The 22694-nt window shown below is 41.0% G+C and overlaps 2 protein-coding genes across 3 annotated transcripts in view; one reads left to right on the top strand and one right to left on the bottom strand.

Annotated features, from left to right (window-relative positions):
• The window catches only part of LOC127581525 (ribosomal protein S6 kinase beta-1-like), a 60235-nt gene extending 54778 nt beyond the window's left edge, over nt 1–5457 (top strand). Inside the window, 4 exon segments of the mRNA XM_052036008.1 lie at nt 4676–4733; nt 4735–4796; nt 4798–4834; nt 4836–5457. Of these exon segments, the coding sequence (XP_051891968.1) occupies nt 4676–4733; nt 4735–4796; nt 4798–4834; nt 4836–4931 (253 nt within the window). The 3' untranslated portion in view covers nt 4932–5457.
• The window catches only part of rnft1 (ring finger protein, transmembrane 1), a 37182-nt gene continuing 19942 nt past the window's right edge, over nt 5455–22694 (bottom strand). For both annotated transcript variants that reach the window (XM_052036010.1, XM_052036009.1), the window contains one exon: nt 5455–22666. In XM_052036010.1, coding sequence (XP_051891970.1) covers nt 22532–22666 — 135 coding nt within the window. In that variant the 3' untranslated portion in view covers nt 5455–22531. The remainder of the gene's footprint in view (nt 22667–22694) is intronic.

Below are 22694 nucleotides of genomic sequence, written 5' to 3'. Positions count from 1 at the left end.
AGGGGAACAGTCAGTTACCAGATCTAAGATGATTGTCTAAACTAGCCATTCAAACCTCTGGAACAGATGGTTGATGAGGGAAGTGGGGTTGATGTGGTATATTTGGACTTGCTAAGGGATTTGATTAGGTTCCTTATAGTACGCTTGTCATTGATTGAAGGTCATGGAATAAAAAGGGTTGTCGTACGATGGATAGAAATTTGACTTAAGTAATAATGAAGGCTGGTTTTTCATATGGGAGAGAAGGCAGTGGGAGGTTGGTATGAGGACCACTGCTTTTCTTAATACTTAATGACTTGAACCTGGGGCCAGACACCACGCAGCAGTGTGAGTAGTAATAAATAGCGCAGGATAGGTGGCTGAGGAATCTGAGTCATGTGAAGAGATGGAAATACGACAATGCAATTCTCAAAGGAGCACAAGAACAGAAAGCTCATTATGTAATTGTGCAGTGTTCTTTGTAAGTGTTGGGGCAGGTTGAGAAAGCAACTAAAAGCATGCAGGAACCTAGGGTTTATAAATAGAGTTGTAGAGTACAAAAGCAAGGAAGTCACAATGGACCTTTGTAAAACACTGATTTGATCTCATGGAATATTGCTTCCTGTTGTGGTCACCACACTTGGGAAAGATGTGAAGGCTTTGGAGAGAGTACGGAAGAGATTTACCAAAATGCTTCCAAAATGAGGGATTGAAAAGACTATAGTGGATGTTCTTCTCGAAGCAAGAAATTGCAGGGAGATCTGAGTAGAAAATGTTCACATTGGCAAAATTCTCAGAAACTAAGGGATGTGGAATGAAGGTGATTAGCAAAAAATTGAGGGAAATTTTACTAGCAAGTGGTTAGGTTCTGGAATGTGCTGCTTGGTAGTAGTGGAGGCAGAATCCATAGTGATGTTCTAAAGAGCTGGAAAGAACTACTGGGGCCTTTGGAGAGGATCTGGACTAGATTACTTCTTCAAACTCAGAATGGCCTCTTTAAGCTATAACCATTTGGTCTGTAATCGTGGTTGATGAGTGAAACTGGTTTGTGATGTTATGGTCTGGAAGAGTGGTGGAAGCAGATGCAATAATCACCATAAATAACGACAAGGGAATACAAGTCTATGCAAGCTGACCTTGTATTTGAACTCCTTAGCATGGTACCATTTTTGTGGGATGGCAGTTTTCCTTCTCTAAGAACATTAGATGCAAATTGAATGTCGATGTGATGGGCCCAGAATTTGGAATAATTCTGTACACTAATCCTTGAGGACTAGGGACAGTGTCTTTCTGTGGCTACAAAAAAAACAATCATACCTTTTAAGGTTACTGGCAGTTGCACTGAGGCTGCAATGATGCAGAGTGGTCAATCCCTTCACGTATATAAAGCGCAGTTTGCTTTTGATTTATGCCATTTTAAAGGGAGAGATTGAATAGGCTTTGGACTCCTCACCATCCATGGTCGCTGGTAGCCAGTGGATTCCACTGGAGCAACAAACAGTTGTCAGTAAACTACCCATCTTTCTGACTCTGCTCCACCACAAACCTGTGCATATTCCCATCCTGGCTCTGGCTATCCACTGACTATTGATACTTCACTACTTGCCAACACAAGACATCAAATGCCATCTATCTCACGGCAAATGGGATCGACTGAACAGCAAAGGAGGAGCACGGTGTATACCAACACTGCCAGTAGTAGCCGACCGACCTCAGGAGTACGCAGATCCATGGATAGTATTAATGGATAAAGAGGACTTGGTGTAGGTAATTGCTGGGGAGCAAGAGTGAAGTGTGCCTATTTTGGGCTGCTCAGGCAAAAATTTCAGTCATTTAGGGACTTCATGCATATACATCCATAGTCTGAGATCTGCCAGACTTGTTAGAAGTAGCATTTCCACATATTTGGTTAATTATCTACATTGGATTTGCCTGTTACAGACTCATATTAAATGAGAGACTATGGAATAGGTGGCTGCTTTTGGGACCATTCAGCCCATGGAAGTGCCCCAGCTCCTTTGAGAAACAATCCATTTAGCCTCGATCCACAGCTCTCTCTGCCCCTGCAGTTTATTTACCCATCAAATTTCCTTTTTGAAGGCCATTTGGATCCTTGTTAACTATTCCATCAGGAAGTTTATTCCAAATCCTGCCCATTTTGTTTGCCTCATTTTGCATTTGATTCTTTTGTCAATCACCTTGAAATGACACTAAAGTATTAAAAGCCAATATTTGTACTATTTCTGACCATTGCCCCTTTTCACAAAGTGATTGGATCAAGTGATCATCTTAATGTGGCACTGGACGATCAAACTTCACAAGCATTGACTTTAGCAGTAATGAATTGTCTCTTGAGTGGAGAGATTTGATGTTTCACATCTGGCTGGGGTCCATTTGTATTTCATAAAAAAAAATTGAGAACAAAGTTAATTTGAATGATTATCAAAGTCAATTCACTGTTTTAATTGCTATGAAAATAAGATTTTTAGTTTCACTTGTCTTTAGATGAAGAATTGTTAGGTAAAGGATGCAGGCTGGTGAGTATTCATCGAACAGTGGCTAGTTCTGATGGAATAAGTCAAAAAAACTCTTGATGCTCTCATTGGGTTCATATTCAGTATAGTTTTATTGTTAAATGAGTGTGAATACAAAAAAAGCATTCTTGTCTTGAATAGTGAATCAATATGAAAATTAGCTGGCCATTGAAGATTAAGGGACTCCAGCAAGTGGGAACATAATGGGGTGGAGTTTCCAAATAAAAGCTGTCAGATATGCTCCAAGTGGACAACTTAAGGCTCCTGACCACAAGCTGAAGTGCAGCCTACCAATCCAAGACATTACACTTTGCCAGTTAACTTGGGGATCTCAGTGAGAGCACAGATTTTCCTCGCATGTTCTGTCTCTAATATTGGGTAGTCTGGCCTCTGCAGGTTAATCTGACACAGGTAGAGCATTCCCAATGTAAAGAAACATATGTGATCAGAGGCATTAACCAATTGTTGCTCTTCTGGCCAGGACTGATAGTCTCACCAAATGCGGCTTTGGATCTCTTTGTTAATGACTTTTTGCATAGAATGTTTGGGTACCTGAAAGTTAGGTGGGAACAGCACTGAAGCAAAAACAAAACGCTGGAAGCACTCAGCAAGTCAGGCAGCATCTGGTGAGAAACGGTTAACCTTTAGGTCTAAGACCTTTGTCATGGCCCATCTATGCTGACCTCAACTCCTCTCGGCCAGTTTTACACAACTCTCAATTCTTCGATCTTTCAAATATTTATTTGCTTCCACCTTAAATATATCTAATGATCTGGCCTTTACTGTCCTCTGGGACAGAGAATTCCAGAGATTCACTACCCTCAGGCGAAGAAATTTCTACACACCTCCGTTTTAAATGACCTGCCCCTTTGCAGCTATGTCCATTGTTCATGACTCTGCCAGTGGTCTTCATCCTGAATCATTAACAGTTTCTCATTTCACTGATGCCACCAGACCTGCTGAGTATCTTCAGCACTTTTTGTTTTGTGCTTTGGAATAGCATTGAGCTCAGCTCTGAGGACTTGGGTAGTTGTCATCTAATGACGTTATCCCCAGCACTGAATTGAAGATAACTTTGCACAGTTTAATGGCCACCTGTTGTGCAGTTGTGTTACAACAGGGATCAGTGCGGTTGGGTGGTGGGGATGTTTTGCATCTAGTGTTGAGAGAAGCAAATTGTAATGTCCTCTCTCCACCACCCCCCCACCCCACCCAGTGGCAGTCACTCTAAAATTGTCTATAACAATTAGTGCAGAATCTGAATCAGCCTCTGTAGAATTAAATACTGATTTTTTTTTGGAAAAGCCTACTTTGTCATTAAAGTGGTTGCATTACAATATAAATAATCTAGAGGACCTGATAGTGTGAGAAATTGAATACTTTTATTAATAGTTGGAAATGAGCTGAAATTAGTGAAATGACCGTGAAGCTGCTGGATTCTCATTAAAATCTCAACTTGTTTACGACTGGACAGAGTTGGCTTCTGTTGTCCGGGGTCAGTGGTTGAGTTTGGAATTCACATTTATGTTCAAGATTGGTTGGATGGCTGATGGAAGTGGTTGGTTAAAATGTGTGTAACACTAGTGCAGGTCCTTCCCAGGTTATGGCAGAGTTCCAATCCTGTGAACCGTTCGTAACCCCAACAGCTTGCAAGTACGGAATACGGCTGTTAACCAAGTTCCCCCCGGCAGAAGATGCCCGCAGCTCTTCAGCAGCCAGCAAATCCACCCCACCAATCTCCCACGTGATTGTTCATATGTACGGGCTGTACGTCAAGTTGATGTTTGTCAGCTGGGGAGGACCTGTACCTTGCTAAATGGTCTGTTTCTGTGTTTCAATTTGTGTGTTTCTGCGAACAAAGTAATGAGTTTAAAACCGAAAATTGTCTCGTGTATGGTATGCTTGTCTCTTCCTTTCCCTCTTATTGGTGACGCTTTATTTTGTATGAATCATTTTTTTAGGTTTTTTTTGTTTGGCTGGAGGGAGGTCACCTTGTACACGAGTTGCCTCAAATGTGGGCCCTCTTTTATACAGGTTTGTACAGAATGTTGGCAGACCCTGGATAGTTTTCCCCACCATCTGTGTTTTTGGTCATTCTTAGAGTAGTTTAAAGCAGGTTGGTTTCCTGTGAATAGTCCACTTAACGCCTCTTTGTTTTGCAGCCCAGTCAAGTTTTCTTCTGCTGACTGCTGGGGTCGGGGAGCCGGCATGGAGCCACCCAGAGGGGCGTGGGTCATCGGACTACCCAATGGATGTTGGGATGGAACAGATGGACGTAAACAGTTAGTGGAGAGGCCTCGGCTCCACTGCCAATCCGGCATCCCATTGGGTGTGAGTTCTGTGCCTTTCAAAAAGCAAACGTATCCAGTGCCCCCTACCAGACCAGCACACCTGCGCATGACCTATGACAACAGCTGAACATGGAAAGAAGGGGAAAATAGAACACTGATTCCAAGACTGTGTGGATGCAAACATTCACCGAGTACAAACGGGAAAGTGTTTTTGGGGTATGCTACCAAGCCGCCTCATCTTTCTCTCCCTCAGCCCCTTATAAAAATGTCTGTGGAAGTCTCGGTTTCAGAACCGTTGTACAATGAAAAACATGCATCACTGGCCCGGAAAAAAAAGGGAGATTAAAATAATTGGCAAGGGTGGTGAACATCTTTGTGAGAAGCACGTACTGGAACAATTAGAGGGGCATTGACGTCCCATGTGGGTGATTCACCTCTTGAGGTTCTGCACTTGACATGAACAGAAAACGCCCGTGGCTCATCATCGTTTAATGGTGTTGAAGAAATTCTTCCTGCTTAGGTGCCTGAACGAACACAGTATTACCAAAGGCAGAGTTGCCCCACAGCTTTGCCTGAACCTCTCATCAAACTGAAGCTGGTGTCCAGAGGGTGGGGGTGGGTGCAGAGAATGTTGGGTGCATCTTGCACTTCGGATGGAAAGATTGCACCTTGTCATAATGTTATCAGAGCTTCAAAGTCTCAGAAGCTCAGCCTGATATTGTTATACATTGGAGCCCACATAAATGCAGTTTATGGAGAGATATCATGGATTAAAAACAAATCTAAATACCACGCTGCAATGCGTGCATGTTGATGCATTAACTCTTTGGTGCATTCAAGTCTTAAAAGCCTAAGTTTGCTTTGTGTAGACTTAATGTTTGAAGAGGTTTAAAGTTTACCACATTATCTGCCTTTTTGCCTACTGCAATTATACTCTTAGAGTTTTCTGTAATCACAGTACTGGAATAGATTATTGTTTTGAAAGGAACACAATTACCGCCTGCTGAGAGTATGTCACCATATAGGTGATGGTGTGCTACAAGCACTTTAAACTCTGGCCAGCGTACATTTCTAGCTCATTGTGACAGGAAATTCCAATTCAAATCATCTTTGTGTGCCCCATTAAATTTCACCCTTCTGCATCTCCTTCAAAATATGTTCTCGTGTTGGTGGCCGCATTATATAACTCTGTGGGATTATAGGCCCTGAAGTTGGTGTTCTTACAACCTACTGGATGTAATGGGTATAAGGAAGACGAGGAGAAATGAAGGGTAACCTTGACCCAAAGCAAATTTTCCCTTGGGTTCAAGCATCTGAGTTTGAAATTGTCAATTAGCACTTTCCAAAGATGAGCCCTGAAACCGTGGTGCTGAAGTAGACACTGCTTAAAGTCCCCTTGTAGCCACGTGTTTTCCTCAGCTATAATACTTGACAAATATTTGCTCTGAATCTGCCATGCTGTGATCTAGGCTTCCAGGTCTGAATTGTGTGAAGTGTGGCGTGTGCTGAATCTTGTTTTCTTTATAAGCTGCTTTTTTTTCTCTCTCCTGTTTCTACTGTTAAAATTAGTTGAGCCATAGGATACAAGCCATAAATGCCTTTATGCATGCAAAGGCAGACTGGCATGCATTTGGCCTTTTTGAGTATGAAACAGTATGAGAGCTTAAATCCAAGTTTATGTGGCTGTTACACATAGAGATCTTAGAGAGACATGAAAAGGCAGTTACCAAGCCATTTTGTTTCAGTGATTTTTATTCTCATTGAATTTCTAAATACTTTGCCATTTCTTGTTCTTTGGGGTCAGTGTATTTGCTGTGTCCTTGGTTTTTATATTTTTGCTAATTCAATCTAGGATTTTTAATCACAGGTTACAGGAATACAGGTTACCTTGCCCTTTCCCAACCCATTATAATTACAATGAAGATGAACTGTGGACATTACTTGAGTACTTTTTACATTTTCCACAAGTAGAAGATCATGGCAAACCAAATGGCCTTGCTGTGAGCAGAGATCATCAGCCTGAAGTACAAGAAATGGTAGCAAGAAACCAACAATGGGGAAGAAGTGGTTTCAGTGTGTTTGCCCCCTGAAATTCAGATTTATTAATGTCGTTGATTGCTAGCTCATCTTTGCCCACAACCCCATCTTGATAATTACAGTGCAAGAAAATATATCCATTGTTTTTAAAAATTCAAGTTTCACATAATATCAAACTATATTGGCCTGTTCCATTTTTCAGTAAAATCTTGGGATTGCCATTGATGTGGGAGAATAGGCAGAAACCTGTGGGGTTTTGTAACACCAGGAGTACCATTTTCAGTTCTCTATATTGTGAAAACAGAGGAGTTTAATTTCCAAGTGCATCCATGCTAATTCGCCTCTGTCTATAGTTCTGATTATTTATGTTTTTTTTAAAAAAAAAGCACAAGCTTCAGAATCAAATATTCAAATATGTTGAATTACTACTCAACTTGCGAGACTAGGGCAAATCACCCAGTCACCTATCCTGAATCTGACCACCCAGCTCGTCGAAGCTGGCAACATGCTGAATATTTTTTGACAGGTTTCAGAAATGATATCTACTTAATATTTCTTGTTGCCTTCAGTGGGCAGTGGTCTGCATCATTTGAAATTGGCCATGTTCTTAATATGTTGAACAAAAATCAATTTTCTAAAAGTCATTTGGAAGGTGTTGAGGATGAGATATAGTTTAACCATTTCAGAATTTACTGCAGTCACACAATTCATTTTCTGTTGAGTTGGAGTGTAGGAATGCTTCAGCTGGCACGCTGATGTGGAGTCGGCTGGCAGATGAGGTACTGAAGGGTGGTCGGCACTTTTCCCTTTGGTTTCCGATTGAAGCATCGGTTCTGCAAAGGCAGACAGGCTGCAATTTATTTTTAGAACAGAGGGTTGTGACGTGAACCTTTGTCTCATCAGTGCTGCAGCATGAGGCTGCTGACATGTTACAGTACCAGACTTGGAGTGAACATTTCGTCAGCCAGTGTGTAATATGCTTCATTGTGAAGTCATTTGAGAGTTTGGAGCAATTTTAACAAGCTGCCTGAACCAAATATAATTTAAAGATTATAACTCATAGCTAACTATATTTGTCAGGGAACATCCTCAAGGAAGAGTAGTTCTGCTCTTAATCCAAAAGATTGGTTGATTTGGTTTTTTTTAAGTAAAAGGAACTATTATATTGATGTTTATATTTTAAGTTTACAAGAGCCTAACTACCTCCCACTTGTACAGCCTTTTTCCAGGGACTTCGGAAAGAAAACGGTCTATGTGCTGCAACTCTGCTTTTTCTAGTTAAATAGAAAGTATCAAAGAGAGCAACGCAGCCCAGCATCTTCAAATTCACTTTTGCTGTTACTACTCACAAAATACCCAGAACTGGGACTGTGGGATTCTGGGCAAATCTAATTCATTTAACACTGGAGGATCCTGAGATTTTTTAAAAAGCTTCATGAATTGCTTTCCAGGATTAAATTCCTTCCCCTTTGACTAATGCAGTGGCCTTGAATTCGAGCAGTCCATTAGTCTAAAGTTGCTCAATGCACAAATTACTGTTTTATTTCTATACAGTATTTCAGAACAAGACTTGTAATGTGCTCAAATTAATTTAACCTTTAAAATCATGCAAAAGTTCAGTTTTACTCCTGTTAAATTCTAAATTTTGGAATTGATTTATAAGAGAACTGAAAGTGGGTTGTAATTTCGAGTGAAGTGCGATTGAAGGAGTACTGTTTTGTTTGGTATGGCTGTATCATTAATATTGTATTAATGTCCAATCTCATTTACGTGAAAGGAAAACTAAAAGGGGTTAATTGGAATGGATCATGCGCTTGCTGATGAATGGATTGCAAGTGCCTTTAGTAGCCTGATACTTGATAGGACGGGTGCAGTTGCTGAAGGTAAAAGGTTGAGAGAACATGGGTTCAGCATCCTTATCACTATTCCTGTTGTGTTTTCAGACAATGGCTGCTGGTGCGCAGGGAAGTGGCTTGCAACAATGTTCCACCAGATTAGCTGGCGTGCATTTACCCACTGGGCAATTTGAAAGGTGGAGGACACATGGTCGTGTTTTGCGTTACTTCATTACTGCTTCACAGACATTGTAGACTGACTGCAGAAAATAGCAATTAAGCAATTACTTTTAATTCTGCTGTTAGTCTCTTATATTGCAGTCTGCAATCATGTAAAAGCTATTATTTTTTGAGATTGTAATCGTAACACCAAACGTTTTGGATTGAGCTTTGGTGGTCTTAATAAATCTAGCACTTCCAAAGAATTGTGCTGAACCTTGAATTTAAAATTCTTGCACTGGGAGGAAACGATTAAAATTATATTCTAAAACACAAAGGCTTAAAGTCTGTCAGTTAATTCGGCTCCTTTCACAGACTGTAAGCCTTTTTGCTCTTGACTTTTCCAGCCCTGTTCTTTCTCGTTTCTGTATGTTCTCTATATAAACATTTATGGCACGTGCAACTTAAATTGGGGGGAGTGCTGGAAGAGGAAAGTGCAGAACGTTGCAGGTCTAGGTTCATTGTAATGGTTGGATTTTGAAGGGCTACAGGCAACAATGCCGTTTTAAAAAATGAATTTTGCTTGATTTCTTGCACTGTTTTCCCTTATTTTGTAAGTAATTTGCATTGGTGTCCAGTCCCCTCCCAGGATGACAGCAGCAGTGCCAACTTACCAGAAAATGTCCTGATAAACCTTAAACCCTGGGTTGATGGCGGCCACTCGATACTGAAAGTTTAGAATTCCATTTGAGTAAAACGTTCACTGATTGCAAAGGGAGGAAAGGGGTCTTTGAGTTGCCAAATATCCACCCACACTTTCCAAACCAAACAGTGCCTCCAGCAGAGGTGGCATCTCCGACTTGGAGGGTCCTGTATTGGGGAAGGCAAGAATTTGAGTAGAAATGAGGCTGATAGACACTTTAGTGACAGCTGTAGTCATGATGGGTGATAGGTCAAACTATGCAAATTGCTTTTTTTTTCTCCCCTTCATTCTATTTTTTGTAAATAAAGCTCAAACAATATGGATTTGCCTAATCATTTAATAATCTTTGCAAATTAGGCATTGTATTTTAACAGATTTATGAAAGTTTTTGTCGATCCTTATTTTTGTATGATCTATTTGAATCTTCGTTGCAGCCAAAGTGGCTGTTTGATTTGAATAATAGAATAGAAGAAACATTTTATAAAGTGCTTCCTTTTCGCCTCTCCCCTCTCCCAGGTCTTTATTTTGTAGATCTGTTGGTTACTTGGTAATTCTTTAGCTCGTATGTATTTGTGGGGAAGGGGAGGGATATTATCAGTTTGTTTATCAAAGCTTTTCAACTTCCATGAATGTATAGTCTCTATGGACTATTAAATTTATTTTTGTTTGTAAATGTAGCTGTTGAAACTGCCGTTAATGTATATTTGAGTTTCTGAATCAGGTAAAGAGATGGAGGTATGTGGATGTTTCATCATTCTCAGCTGTCATGAAGTTGCTCTTGCATTTGAGTGTCGAGCCAGTTTGGTGCGGGTTAGATCTCACAGAGACTGTAGACACTGTTTCATCCCCATAGAAAGGTCTCGCCCACTGCGACTGGCTTGAATAGTCCTTTGCTTTCTTCATGCTCCTACTTCATCATCGCTTCCATTTACTCTAATGCTAGAGGTTTATCCTGAAGTCCGGGCCTAGAGGAGGGAGATAGACCTGGTCTAGAGATACTCATGTTTGCATAAAAAGTACCTTGTAGCAACATCTCACTTAAATAGTTCAGCTCTTTAGAGATTTAGAAAGTTTAGGAAATATAAATTTTTAAGAAATTATGTTCTTATTCTTTACTTCTGGAAAGACTTTGTGATCTAAATGTTGCAAAGAAGAGCAGGGGCACGTATGCAGGTGTATTCCGTCCCCACTGGTAAGTTTGGCACATGCTAGAGAGCTTAAATGATCCCCCTGAGCTTCGAACAGGCTCACTTTCTGATTGTTGCTTGCCTTTTGCTGGGAATGTTGTAAGACAAGTGAAACCTATTCTTTGCAGGGGATGAGCTGGTAATCATTTCATTGCCTGGTTTGTCAGCATCTTCAGCAGCAGTCTCGTCTCTGTTGGAAACCCAAACCAAACTATTGTCCACCCAGATTCAGCAGCTGACAGGGCTCTGGGTTTGATTGGATTTCACAATATTAGCTTGGCAAATGTGCAAGCACCATTATAGCATCAAATTATTGTTCAATCTTGAATTAAAAAGTACTGAATTTTGGAAAGTGGGTCTATGCTTGAGATCTGCCCATATGGTGAATTAGTTATCTCAAACCTGCAGTTGGGTGAAGGGCTGAGAGATGGACCATGGGTTCCCTCTCAGAAATGGCAAGGTTGACAGATGTCTGGTGGATCGACAGATGCAATGATTAATCCATAAATCACCGATTGTGTGAGACAGGATTGGCCTATACCTGCCCATCAGTTTTCCCACATTTGTAGGGTTTGCCATTAGCAACACAGTCATTCCTACAACTGACAAGAACTTTGAAAATGAACATTGGCCTGCAATTTGTGGTGCACATCACAGGTGGACCCATGTTCATTGACCCATCAAATAGAGGGCACCAACTCTTCATCCCTCCTTTTGACAAAGTCAGTTTAAGCTGAATCCATAAAGTATAGCATTGCTCATCTGACCCCCCCCCCCCACCCTGCCCCATACCCCTGTTTCCCTTTCACTTCCCCTGCACCACCCTCCTAAATGCCTCAGCACCAGGCCGTGCTTTGCCTGTAACCACTGAGCCACTGGACAGCTGAGTGAATTGCTATTAAAATGTGGAGACTCAGACACTGGAATCTGTTTGTTGCTCTTGAAACATTTGAATCAACCACCTTCATCTTAACGAATGTGTGATGGGTGATTGATGTCCTTTTTAGTAAAATGGTAATCCTCTTGGGGAATCACAAAAAATTGCAGATGTTGGGAACATGAAGTTTTGAAAAGAAACTTGAGGGGAACCAGCAGATCAGTCACTCTCTAAAATGGGCTGAATTTCTGATAAGTTCCAAGTTACCTTCTGTTTTAATTTTCTGTTCCATGCCAACCAAAGGAAAAGCTGATTTCTGTGCCTTTTGTTTTGCAATTTGCCTTCCCTCTTTTCAACTAAAAACAGTTTGCACTGGATTACTACCATTTTATTATGAAGTGGATGGTAGTTGGTACGACTGGTCTTTTGAGAAGAATGTGAAAGACTCGGGTGTGTGTGCTCATCCAAGCAGCAGGGAATTCCTAACGTCACCATTGGCCTGTGTCATTTTTACTCAAGCTATGTTTGTACGCTGGTCAACCTCCTTACCGTTCATAATCAAATTCATCATTCATTGAGATTCCCCTTTTTAATATGTAGAAAATAAGAGGTTGTAGAATAAGTGAAGCACACATTTACGAAGCTGTCTGAATCTAGTCACAAAAGCAGAAAGTAGACTTAAAGATGGTGGAATACCTTAGTGAATTACCATAGTGGGCACTATAATTATTGGCTTTGTTAACATTAGCAGCAAGTTTAGAAAAATTATTTTTGTATTTTTCAATGATAGGACCATAGCAATCTAAATTGTCAGCTTGGTGTGGCGGAATTGTAACAGACACACAAGTATTGAACAGGTTTTTTTGGAGTTGTGGCCATTCCTTGGAACATTGAATCAATTTGAGTTGGTGTTGGGATGGTTTTGTCCTCAGAGGAAAGATTTAGCTTGGGGAAACAGCGTTGTTCTTGGATGCCAATACCAACCTGCCATTCCTGGTTATTCCATTAATTTGGATATCATTGTTTGTGTTTGGCACGTTGGAGATTGGAACAATTTCTATTGGGCACCAAGTACACAGATCACAAAATCTTCCCAATGGTATGGATGGTGTTTGATGTGAAGAGGCAAAGGTAGGTTGAACGTGGTAGTAATTTCTGAATGTATTCCATTGTGAAGGCCAGTTCTGTTTATTGGAGTCACTCAACAAGGAGTCATATTTACATTCTCCAACCCCCTCCACCACCGCAGCCCCCCCCCCCATTCTCAGACTCCAAACCACCAAAAGAGGCCCCTTGTATTGTGACTCGTCAAGTTGTCCAGCAGGCAGATGCGCATGTTGAATGTTAATTGTTGCCAATGATGTAATTAGTAAAATTTATAACAATAAAGTGTATTCCCAGGCAATGTGAAAGGATTCTAGATACAGTCGGATCCTTCACCAGCTGGTGGGAGGACTTCTTTTATTTGAGTGTAATGCATCTCACGCACCAGGGAATTGGATTCTGTATTAAATACTACCTGTGGCAACTCTGATTTGGAAGTCCTTTCAGATGCCACGTCTCAATTACATTAAAGGAATTGAACTGGAGAAAATCGGTGCAGTAATCACTACTGCAGTGTGCATTATGTATAACTTGGAATATTCTCATGGTGAGATCTCACTGCTACTCTAATGAATGGTGCTTGATGAGGTGACCATTTGAAGCTTTCTATAATGTTCAGTTGGAGTTTCGAGCATCTGATTAGTTCCATCTTTATTTGCATGGACAATCTTGTCAGTTACAGTTGGCTGTGTAGAATAAGAAGTAACGAGGCTCCCTTTGTCCCAGTCCTTCATTCCAACAAGAGCAAAACAGCACAAGTGTCTCACCTTCACACTTGAAAGGTGTGTGAACGTTGTACCTGATCTTGGGTAAATTTTCCCTCTGATTCTGAGATCAGTATTTTGGCATGGTGCTTTTACTGTGGAGATTCTTGCCTCATTATGTTGAGAGAACGACACTGTTGCCTGAGTAAAAATGGTGTGAAGCTACATTTTTCTCCTTGCTAATCATCCTGTACTTAATCAGCTTTATTATCGAAATCAAATCTGGTCAATGAATGAACAGCTGTAAAATCCCATTAAAAGGCAAATTTGAATGAATACTGTTGTCTGTTTGGAATTCATGCGATGGGCGAGTGCAGTAATGGCAAACACAGGCTATAATCATTCATTCCTTTAGTTGAATTCTTTTCATATTTATACCAGTTGCGGTATGCATGCATTTCCAGCCACAGTGATACATACATTAGGAATGCACCTACAAATACTGCTTGAAGCGGCTTGCGTAAACTGATTCAAAGTATGTGCTTAGATCATTTACTACAGTGCATATGTAATGTTTTGATTCATTACTTTAAAATATGAATTTATTTTGCATGCCTTTGATTTTAATTTCTGTTCAGAGCCGGGGACAGATGTGAAGGGAGCTAGTTTTGTGAATACAAAACCAGTAAATCTGTGAAGACAAGGTTGATTGAACAATAGGAGGTGATGCCTCCTTGTTGCCAGCTTCATATCTGTCAGAGGGGAAGTTGCAGGCAATGGCATGCAGTTATCTCAACAGGCGGTGGTGTGGAGGGATTGATGGAAGGGAAGCTTGGGTCTAACCAACCATCTAGTCAACAGCTTGTGAAGACATCCCTTGGCAGAGACCTTGGAGTTTGCAGTAGTGATCAATGACTTGGAAACAACAGGAAAGTAAGGTAGCACCCCAGAGGGTAATGTGAAAGGGAAAAAAAATCTTTTGTGAGGGCACAAAATTATAACCGAGTGTTTCTCAAATTGCAAATTTGTATGTGATGAAATGAAGCCCCTGATGGTAACTTTTGATGGACTGGTGCAGCACGTCAACCTGTGACCGGAGGCTTTAAATGCAATAAATAATAGAGCCAACTTGATACCACCGATAATTAAAACATGCCTTTGTTGCGATCAAACTTTAGATGGAAATCAGATTTTTTGGATGGTCAATAAGCTAGTGATAATAAATTGGGCTTGTATTAATAGCTTAAATTAGTATTACTTCAAACTGGAATTTGCCAGAACTGGCACAGCTACAGCCATTTTAGTACAGTAGCCATTGGATGGGTGTGACTGAGGTAAGTCCTCATTGTTTACAGCTACAGTGTTGGATGGCAAGGTCTATTCCCTGAACAAGTTCAAGGTTGGAGATCTTTGCTGTGATGATGCCAGCTCCCAGAAAATGACTGTATCCTAAGTCTGAGTGTGTAGGTTTGTGGGGAAAGTTACTGGAACCTCTCATTGAGGGCGGTGTGACTGGGCACTTGGAAAAAGTAGACCTCAAAGTCACCATGGGTTTGTGATGGGCAGGTCTTGAATGACTAATAATGAGGTTTACAATAACATGCAGAGAAGGGCACCAGAAATTGCCCACGTTAACCTCCAGAGACATTGGATAAGCTTCTCTGTGAGAAGTTATCTGGAAAGATTAAAAGCATGTGGAAGGCAAGATAATTGAGCTCAAATATATGCTCCAGTTAGGCTAAAGAGCTGTTTCCCAAGAATATTTACTGTGGCCTCAGCATTTCACCACATATCAAATGTCCTTGCAGGCAGGTTTGCTAAGGGTGCTAGGGAGGATTTAAATTAGTTTGGCAGGGGGATGGGAACCAGAGTGTTAGATTAGAAGATGGATCAGTTGGTGTAGAAGTAGATGCGATGTGTCCAGAAGGTGAGGAAGGCTAGGCAGGGGACGAGGCATAAATGCAATCAGTTAAATGGGTTGAAACCTTAGTGCGGGGAGGGCAAATTACAATGGTATTAGGCAAGAACTTGGGAGCGTACACAGGGAACAGATGTTCTCTGGTAAATGCACCACAGAAATGTGGAGGTTGTTTACGGACCACTTGCATGGCATTCTAGATAGGTTTGTCCCACTGAGACAAGGAAAGGATGGTTCCTTCATGGTTAACGAGTGGAAGGTTTAGTCAAGAGGAAGGAGAAAGCATATTTAAGGTTTAGGAAGCAAAAATCAGATGGGGCTCTTGAGAGTTATAAGGTAGCCAGGAAGGAGCTTAAGAAGGGACTTAAGAGAGCTAGAAGGGGACATGAGAAGGCCTTGGTGAATAGGATTAAGGGAAACCCTAAGGGGTTCTACACGTATTGGAGGAACAAGAGGATAACTCGGGTGAGGGTAGGACTGCTCAGGGATAAGGGGGGAAAATGTCTGCAGGTGGAGGTAGGGGAGGTCCTAAATGAATATTTTGCTTCAGTGTTCACTGAGGAGAGGGGTTTAGGTGAATGTGAGGTTAGTGTAGAATAGGCTAATGTGTTGGAGAATGGTGAGGTTCAGAAAGAAGCAGTGTTGGAGCTACTAAAGAGTATTAGGATAGTTGTCCCTGGGGTTGGACAGGATGTGCCCCAGGTTACTATGGGAAGTGAAGGAAGAGATTGCTGGAACGTTAACTATGAGTCGTCCCTGGTCACAGGATTGGTGATTGGAGGATTGGAGGATGGCAAACATTGTTCCATTGTTTAAGAAAGGTAAAAGGGACCAGAGAGTCTTCCATCATTGGACAAACTATTGGAGGGGGTACTTTAGGGACAGGATTTATGAACATTTGGAGAAGCATAGTCTTATTAGGGATAGTCAACATGGCTTTGTGAGGGGCAAGTTGTCCTTCATGAGCCTAATAGTTTTTTTTGAGGAAGTGACAGGACAAATTGACCAAGGTAGTGCAGTGGAAGTGGGGTATATATGGATTTTAGCAAGGCATTTGACAAGGTTCCCCATGGTAGGCTCATTCAGAAAGTCAGGAAAATCCATGGAAAATTGGCTGAGTGGATTTGAAGTTGGCTGGCCCACAGAAGGCAGAGTGATTGTAGAAAGGGAGCATTTGACCTGGAGGTCGGTGACTAGTGGTGTTCTGCAGGAATCTGTTCAGGGACCCCTGCTTATAAATGATTTGAATGAAGTGGAAAGATAGGTTGGTAAGTTTGCAGATGACATGAAGGTTGGTGGTGTAGTAGATAGTGAAGAAGGTTGTCTTAGGTTGCAACGGGGTCTAGACAGGATGCAGAGCTGGACAGAGAAGTGGCAGATGGAGTTCAATCCAGAGAAGTGTGAAGTGATACACTTTGGAAGAATGAACTTGAAGGCAGAGTACATGGTCAATGGCAGGATTCTTAGCAGTGTGGAGGAACAGATCTTGGGGTCCAAGTACAGAGATCCCGCAAAGTTGCCTCACAAGTGGACAGGGCATTTAAGGTGTGTGGTGTGCTGGCCTTCATTAGCCGGGAGATTGAGTTCAAGAACCGAGAGGTAACGTTGCAACTCTACAAGACTCTGGTTAGACCACACTTGGAATATTGTGTTCAGTTTTGGTCACCTCATTATAGGAAGGATGTGGAAGCTTTGGAGAGGGTGCAGAGGAGATTAAGAAGGATGCTGCCTGGGTTGGAGAGCATGTCTTATGAGGAGAGGTTGAGCAAGTTGGGGCTTTTCTCTTGGGAGCGACGGAGGATGAGAGGACACTTGATAGAGGTATGTAAGATGATGAGAGGCATAGACAGAGTGGACAGGCAGCATCTTTTCTCCAGGGTGGCAATGGCCAATACTAGAGGTCACCTGTTTAAGGTATGTGGTGGAAAGTTCAGGGGAGATGTCAGAGGTGGGTGCCTGGAATGCACTGCTTGGGGGTGGTGGTTCGAGCCAATATGATCGTCATTTAAGAGACTATTAGGTAGACAGATGGGCAAAAGAAAAATAGAGGGTTATGGGAGGTGGAGTAGTGAGGAGGATAGATTGAATTGGGGATAAGGTTTACATAGGTTGGCACAACATCGTGGGCTGTAGGGCCCGTACTGTGCTGTACTGTCTGTTCTGTATTACAGTTCCAACCCAATAACTTTGCTACATGAGTCTCACAAAGTGTAGAGCTGTGTTATCTTTGCATTGAAGCTTTCATGCAAAGATTCCAGAGAACCCCGGTGGATTCCACCCAACAACCCCCCCCCCCCCCCTCCCCCCATCTCTGCCCTGGAAGATCTGTGGTTAACTGAAGCCTTCCCTTCACCTGAGATCCACAGTCTCAACAGTTGCTGGTGATCAAAATTGATACATTCCTGGTTTAGCTAATGGCTTGTGCACAGCTGGATCAGTGATATTGGGCTAATCAGCTGGCCACCTTTCCCCACACTCTCTTCCATTTAAACTGGACAGGAGGTAGTAACTGCATGCATATTAAGGTCTTGGGTTCAGTCGTTGCATTTTGGCTGTAGATACCTTTTTGGAGTGGAAGGGTAGATGCTTGCAGGGACAAGTGAGAGAACAGTCTGGTTTTTTGCTCCTAATCAGTAGTGAGTGTTGAATTCTGTGCACATTGTCATTGGGAGTGGGATTTTACACCACTGACATAGTCTGCCAGACCTGAGGAACTGAGTTGGTGCCTGTTGAGAAGAAAAGTAGTTGACCAGTTGCTGTGCAAGGTCTGGAAGAGCAAATGGTCCTTTCAGACTTGAGGATGGTCAGTTGACTGAGTTAAGTTTGACAGCTGCACAGGCAGTTAGTAGCTGTGAGAGAAAGAACGCAGTAGCAGGAAGGTGGTGGGACGTTGTAGCACAGGTTTGGTTCTCGATTGGCTGAATCAAACAAGTAAAATTCGGCAATATATTCTTAAAGCTTGAGACTGACTTCAGGGAGAAAAATTAGAACTCCAGTGAGTGATTTCATGTGAAAATTCCCAACTCCCTCAGCCTTAGTCTCACTGGTCTCAGCTGGATTTCCCCATTGCAGCATCTAGTGGATGTGTACGTCATTAACTGTTGTGTCAACAGTGTTTTGGAATTAAGACTCTGTGCAAACTATTTCAATTCAAATTTGTAACCCGTGATTATGTTTCAACCATAGAACAATTAGAAATCAGTTACAATTGATCTCCCTAACTTTTGTAGTGTGAGTTAGTTTGCTTTCTGGATTTTTGACCTGTGCATCTCTGGGGAGTCACTTTTGAAGGTGGTTTTCTCTGGATTGTTTTCAAATTAAATGCCCGAGTTGAAGTTATTTTTGTGGATCTTCCCTGCACCATATGGGAATTGATCTTACCTTTGAAATTGAACAACACCATGCATTATGTTATCTTGAGTGCGATTCAGAAGGGATATCTCTGAATTTACCGTTGACTGTTACGTTTGAATCAGTTGACTAATTTTATCTGTCAGAAATTTGAGCTCAAACATCTAGACTGACAACGGCAGATTTCAATCATCCTTTGGGTGGAAAAAAATCCATGAGTGCCTTCTAAGTATCCTACCCCTTAAACACAAGTCTTCCAGTTGTAGACATCTCTGCTAAGGAGGCACGTCTCTTACTGTCTACCATATCTGCCTCTCAGAATTTGGTACACCTCATACAGGTTCCCCCTCAATTTTCTTTGCTCTGAGCAAAACAAACCCAGCAGTTTCTCCTCGTAGCTGAAATGCTTCATCCAAGGCAACATCCTGATGAATTTCTGCACCACCTCCAGTGCAGTCAGATCCTTGTATTGTGGGGAACAGGCCTGCACACTACTCCAGATGTTTTTTTATACAATGATGGGATATTGTGTCTGTGCTCATGCTGGGTCCAAACCTTTTCCTTCAGTGAGGTGGTTACCTGTATTCTCGAATACAGGCCCATTGTGTACCATAATAATACTGGGAGTTCTGTTCAATACTTAAAGCAGAACTTTTGGTTCAAAGGATGATGAAAATAGAAATCATTTAACTAAAGCTTCATTGGGAGTAAAACCGGGGAATGAATGACATTTAATACTCTTTTTTTAAATCAAACTTTTGTGATACTTGCAGTAAGAGGTGGTGGTTTTGAAGGTTATGGAAAAGGTGTGATGTGCCAAGTAAATTTGAAATTGTGATCTAGCCAGAGTTCTGAAAGAGAACATTTAATCTTCAAATTCAGAAGAATGTGAAGGCAAGCCAGAATTGAATACTGCCAAATAGTTTGGGGATTTCCTATCTTAAAACAGCCAATCTGCAAAAGGTTGAGATCAGTGCAACTGATGATCTTTAGAGTGAATTTTCTGCCTGTAACTTTAAATCAATGTGACATTTATTCTCAGTAATCTGTTTAAAAGTAATGCAGCTTACAGCTGTATATTAGTTGTATCTGATAGTAACATCATAAACTAAGATTTGATGATGTAATTTGAGCTGGTAGTATCACATGGATCTGTGTCATTTTACTCAAACATTTTCTAGGTTTCTCCTAAATAAATGACTTCAAATGATTTCAATCAGTCAATAAAGGGTGTAAAGTTTTGTTGTAGATCAATACCCAGGGCAGAACTTCCTTGGGGCTACGTTCAGATGAGCAATTTCTATTTGTGTTATAGTTTTTAATGAGTTGTAAAATATCAAACATACTTTTACATTTAGCCAAGTTTTTCTTGGCAGAGTAAATAATGGATGTTGGTTAATGACAACCTGAAGCAAGAAGCAAATCGGTGTGGGATAAATCAATTTATTTATAATTAATCCAGATGGAAATTGGAAAGACGAGTACTCGTTTCATTTTTCTTACACCATGTATTTTCCCAAGCAAAGCAAAAAGCGCACACAATAAATCTCAATTCAGAACAAAGGAAAATCTGTTTATATCCAGAATGTCTACTTAGCTAACATAATTAAAAATACACATTTTGGGCTAGTGCTTTGATTTAATTTCAGTGAAATTGAATCCCACCTCTGCCCAGGTGAGCAACTAACATCTAGGCTGGATTCTTGTTTTTGGCTCAGAGGCTGTACTTGTTCTGTGTGAGTGAGACTAAGCACTTGCAGAATGTGTTCACAGCCTACTTTGCTCCTTCGGAATGAAATGAACTACTGTTTGATTGTGTATACTTAAAGCATCCATCTCAATTAAGATACTGTCATAAGATTCATTAACTCTTAAATTCTCAGGCTTGTAATTGTCTTCTCACTGCTTTCAAGAATCTTGCAACAGGACACTGTATCCGTCATGTACAACAGAGGATGTTTTTAAATTCCACATTTCCTTTTAAAGTAATCCAGCAAATGCTAAAGTTACAACAGGGAGCAGTAATATATTTTGTCCCTTCCTGTGTTCTACTGTATCCTCCATCAGTAGGGATCGGACTGTGCTTAAGGGTGAACTCCCTGTACCAAACGTTCTTTGTGACCAACTCAGATAAAGGCTGCCTTTGAGAATGATCACATCCTCATTGTATAAATGACTCGGTGATTATGGTGCAAGTGAAGGAGAGTTATTTTTAAAAAAAGTACAAAATGCTTAAAATAAAATTTGAGGAACCAAATCAGTAGTTTCTACATTTTTTTTTAACATAAATGCTTATCTCCAAGTATGATAAGGCAGTCTGGTGCTTCAGTATTTTTACTGAGAGATTTATTGTGACCCCTTTCCCAGCACTGGATCAGTGATTCCCTGAGTCCTAGCATTTGAAAATGAGGCAGGAAAAATATAATCAGCTGGTGAATCCAGTCTTATTATTGATACAGAATAATGATGCTGGTTTCTAAACTAATGATAACACTGTTAACTTAATACTGTTAACTACCTGCCTAACAAGCCAACGTACTTGAGTTGAGCAACGTGTGTGTCAAGTTTTTCTGCATTGGACTGTAGCGAACGTCTGCCACAGATGTGGAATCACCTCAGCCAATTGGGGTGAGTGACATTTGGTGCTCTCCCTGTCAGAGAGGGAAAGGTGAAGGGGAGACAAAGTGAATTGTGGAGAAGGCTGAGCCTTGGTAGAAATGTGATCTTCACTCGAATGCACAGACATGCTTGGGGAAATTACTGGGGACTTCGTCGCCTTTTGTGTCATTCGACCTATTATTTTAACTATCTGGAGTTAATTGGTTCTGGTGTATTTCTGAATGTAGACAGTTCATGTCCTTGATACTAAAAACTTTTGTTTCCAGTTAACCAATGTAGTTCAACTGCCTTGAGAGGAATTCAAGGCTAAGCTTTGTTTCAAAATTAACTCGGCTGACCTTGACTCTGACATTCTGCTCCCTTGCCCTAATCCAATTTTAACAAAATGATTGCTGTCACAGGCAGGTCGAATGATTCTTTTTGGCGGGAGAAGGGGATTGTTATCGCATTTAACCTAGTTATTGATGTATGACTTTGCAACCTGAGTGTAATACGTCTTGGCACAGCTGTGATGGGCTTCCAAGGTGCTGACACTGAAAATTTAATGAAACCCATTCAGCCTCCATGCATCAGATTCCATATTTTTCCACTTTCTAGTATGTAAACTCCATTTACTTTGTTGAAATTCCAGCACCTGTGCACTTTTGTTTTTTAAAGGGCTGGACTGCAGTAGGGTTTTTAAATACCAACTGGTCTATCAAATTTTACAACTTTGGCAGCTTTGAGTGAGCAGACTCTGACCTATCTAAGGCCAGTTCCTATAATAAAAATCACATCAACACACTGTTTGTACAAAGTATTCGCTTTAACCAAACATTATGTTCAGATGCAAATTGAAAATGCAGCAAAAACTGTGTGGCATAATGAACAATTACAAAAATGAGAAGACTTTGGGATAGGTGGAAAATGGTTCTCAGTTATTTCCATGAATTTCAGAAATCTTACTAAACACAGAGCCTGATTTAGTAGCTACAGATAATGTCTGTGGCCAAAATTCAATTAATGCTATTTTCCAGATTGATAGGGGTTACTGTAATATTGAAGAATACATTTAATATACAAGTTTAAACAATCAAAATGCTCCCATTTAATAATATCCATTTACAAAATAAAGCATTTATCTTTGTTTTTATTACCAAAATTATTTTTAAAAAATCTTCCCAAGAGTTAATAAATTTTGGTTGCATACAGCCAGGCTCTGCTGTCGACCATCAGCAGGACCTAGGCAGCTGGTCAATAAAACTGGAGGTGGGTGGAAGTTGCTCCATCTCGCCAGGCCTGAACGTAATCCAAAATAACTGTCCGGCAGAGGGGGCAAGTTTTTTCTTGATTAAACCAGAGCGAAATACACTCCTCGCAGAATATGTGCTGCAAGGTTTAAAAAAAAAAGGGAGAG

This window comes from Pristis pectinata, chromosome 21 (assembly GCF_009764475.1).
Source record: "Pristis pectinata isolate sPriPec2 chromosome 21, sPriPec2.1.pri, whole genome shotgun sequence".
Classification (NCBI taxonomy): Eukaryota; Metazoa; Chordata; class Chondrichthyes; order Rhinopristiformes; family Pristidae; genus Pristis; species Pristis pectinata.
This window is presented reverse-complemented; position numbering and strand designations above follow the sequence as displayed.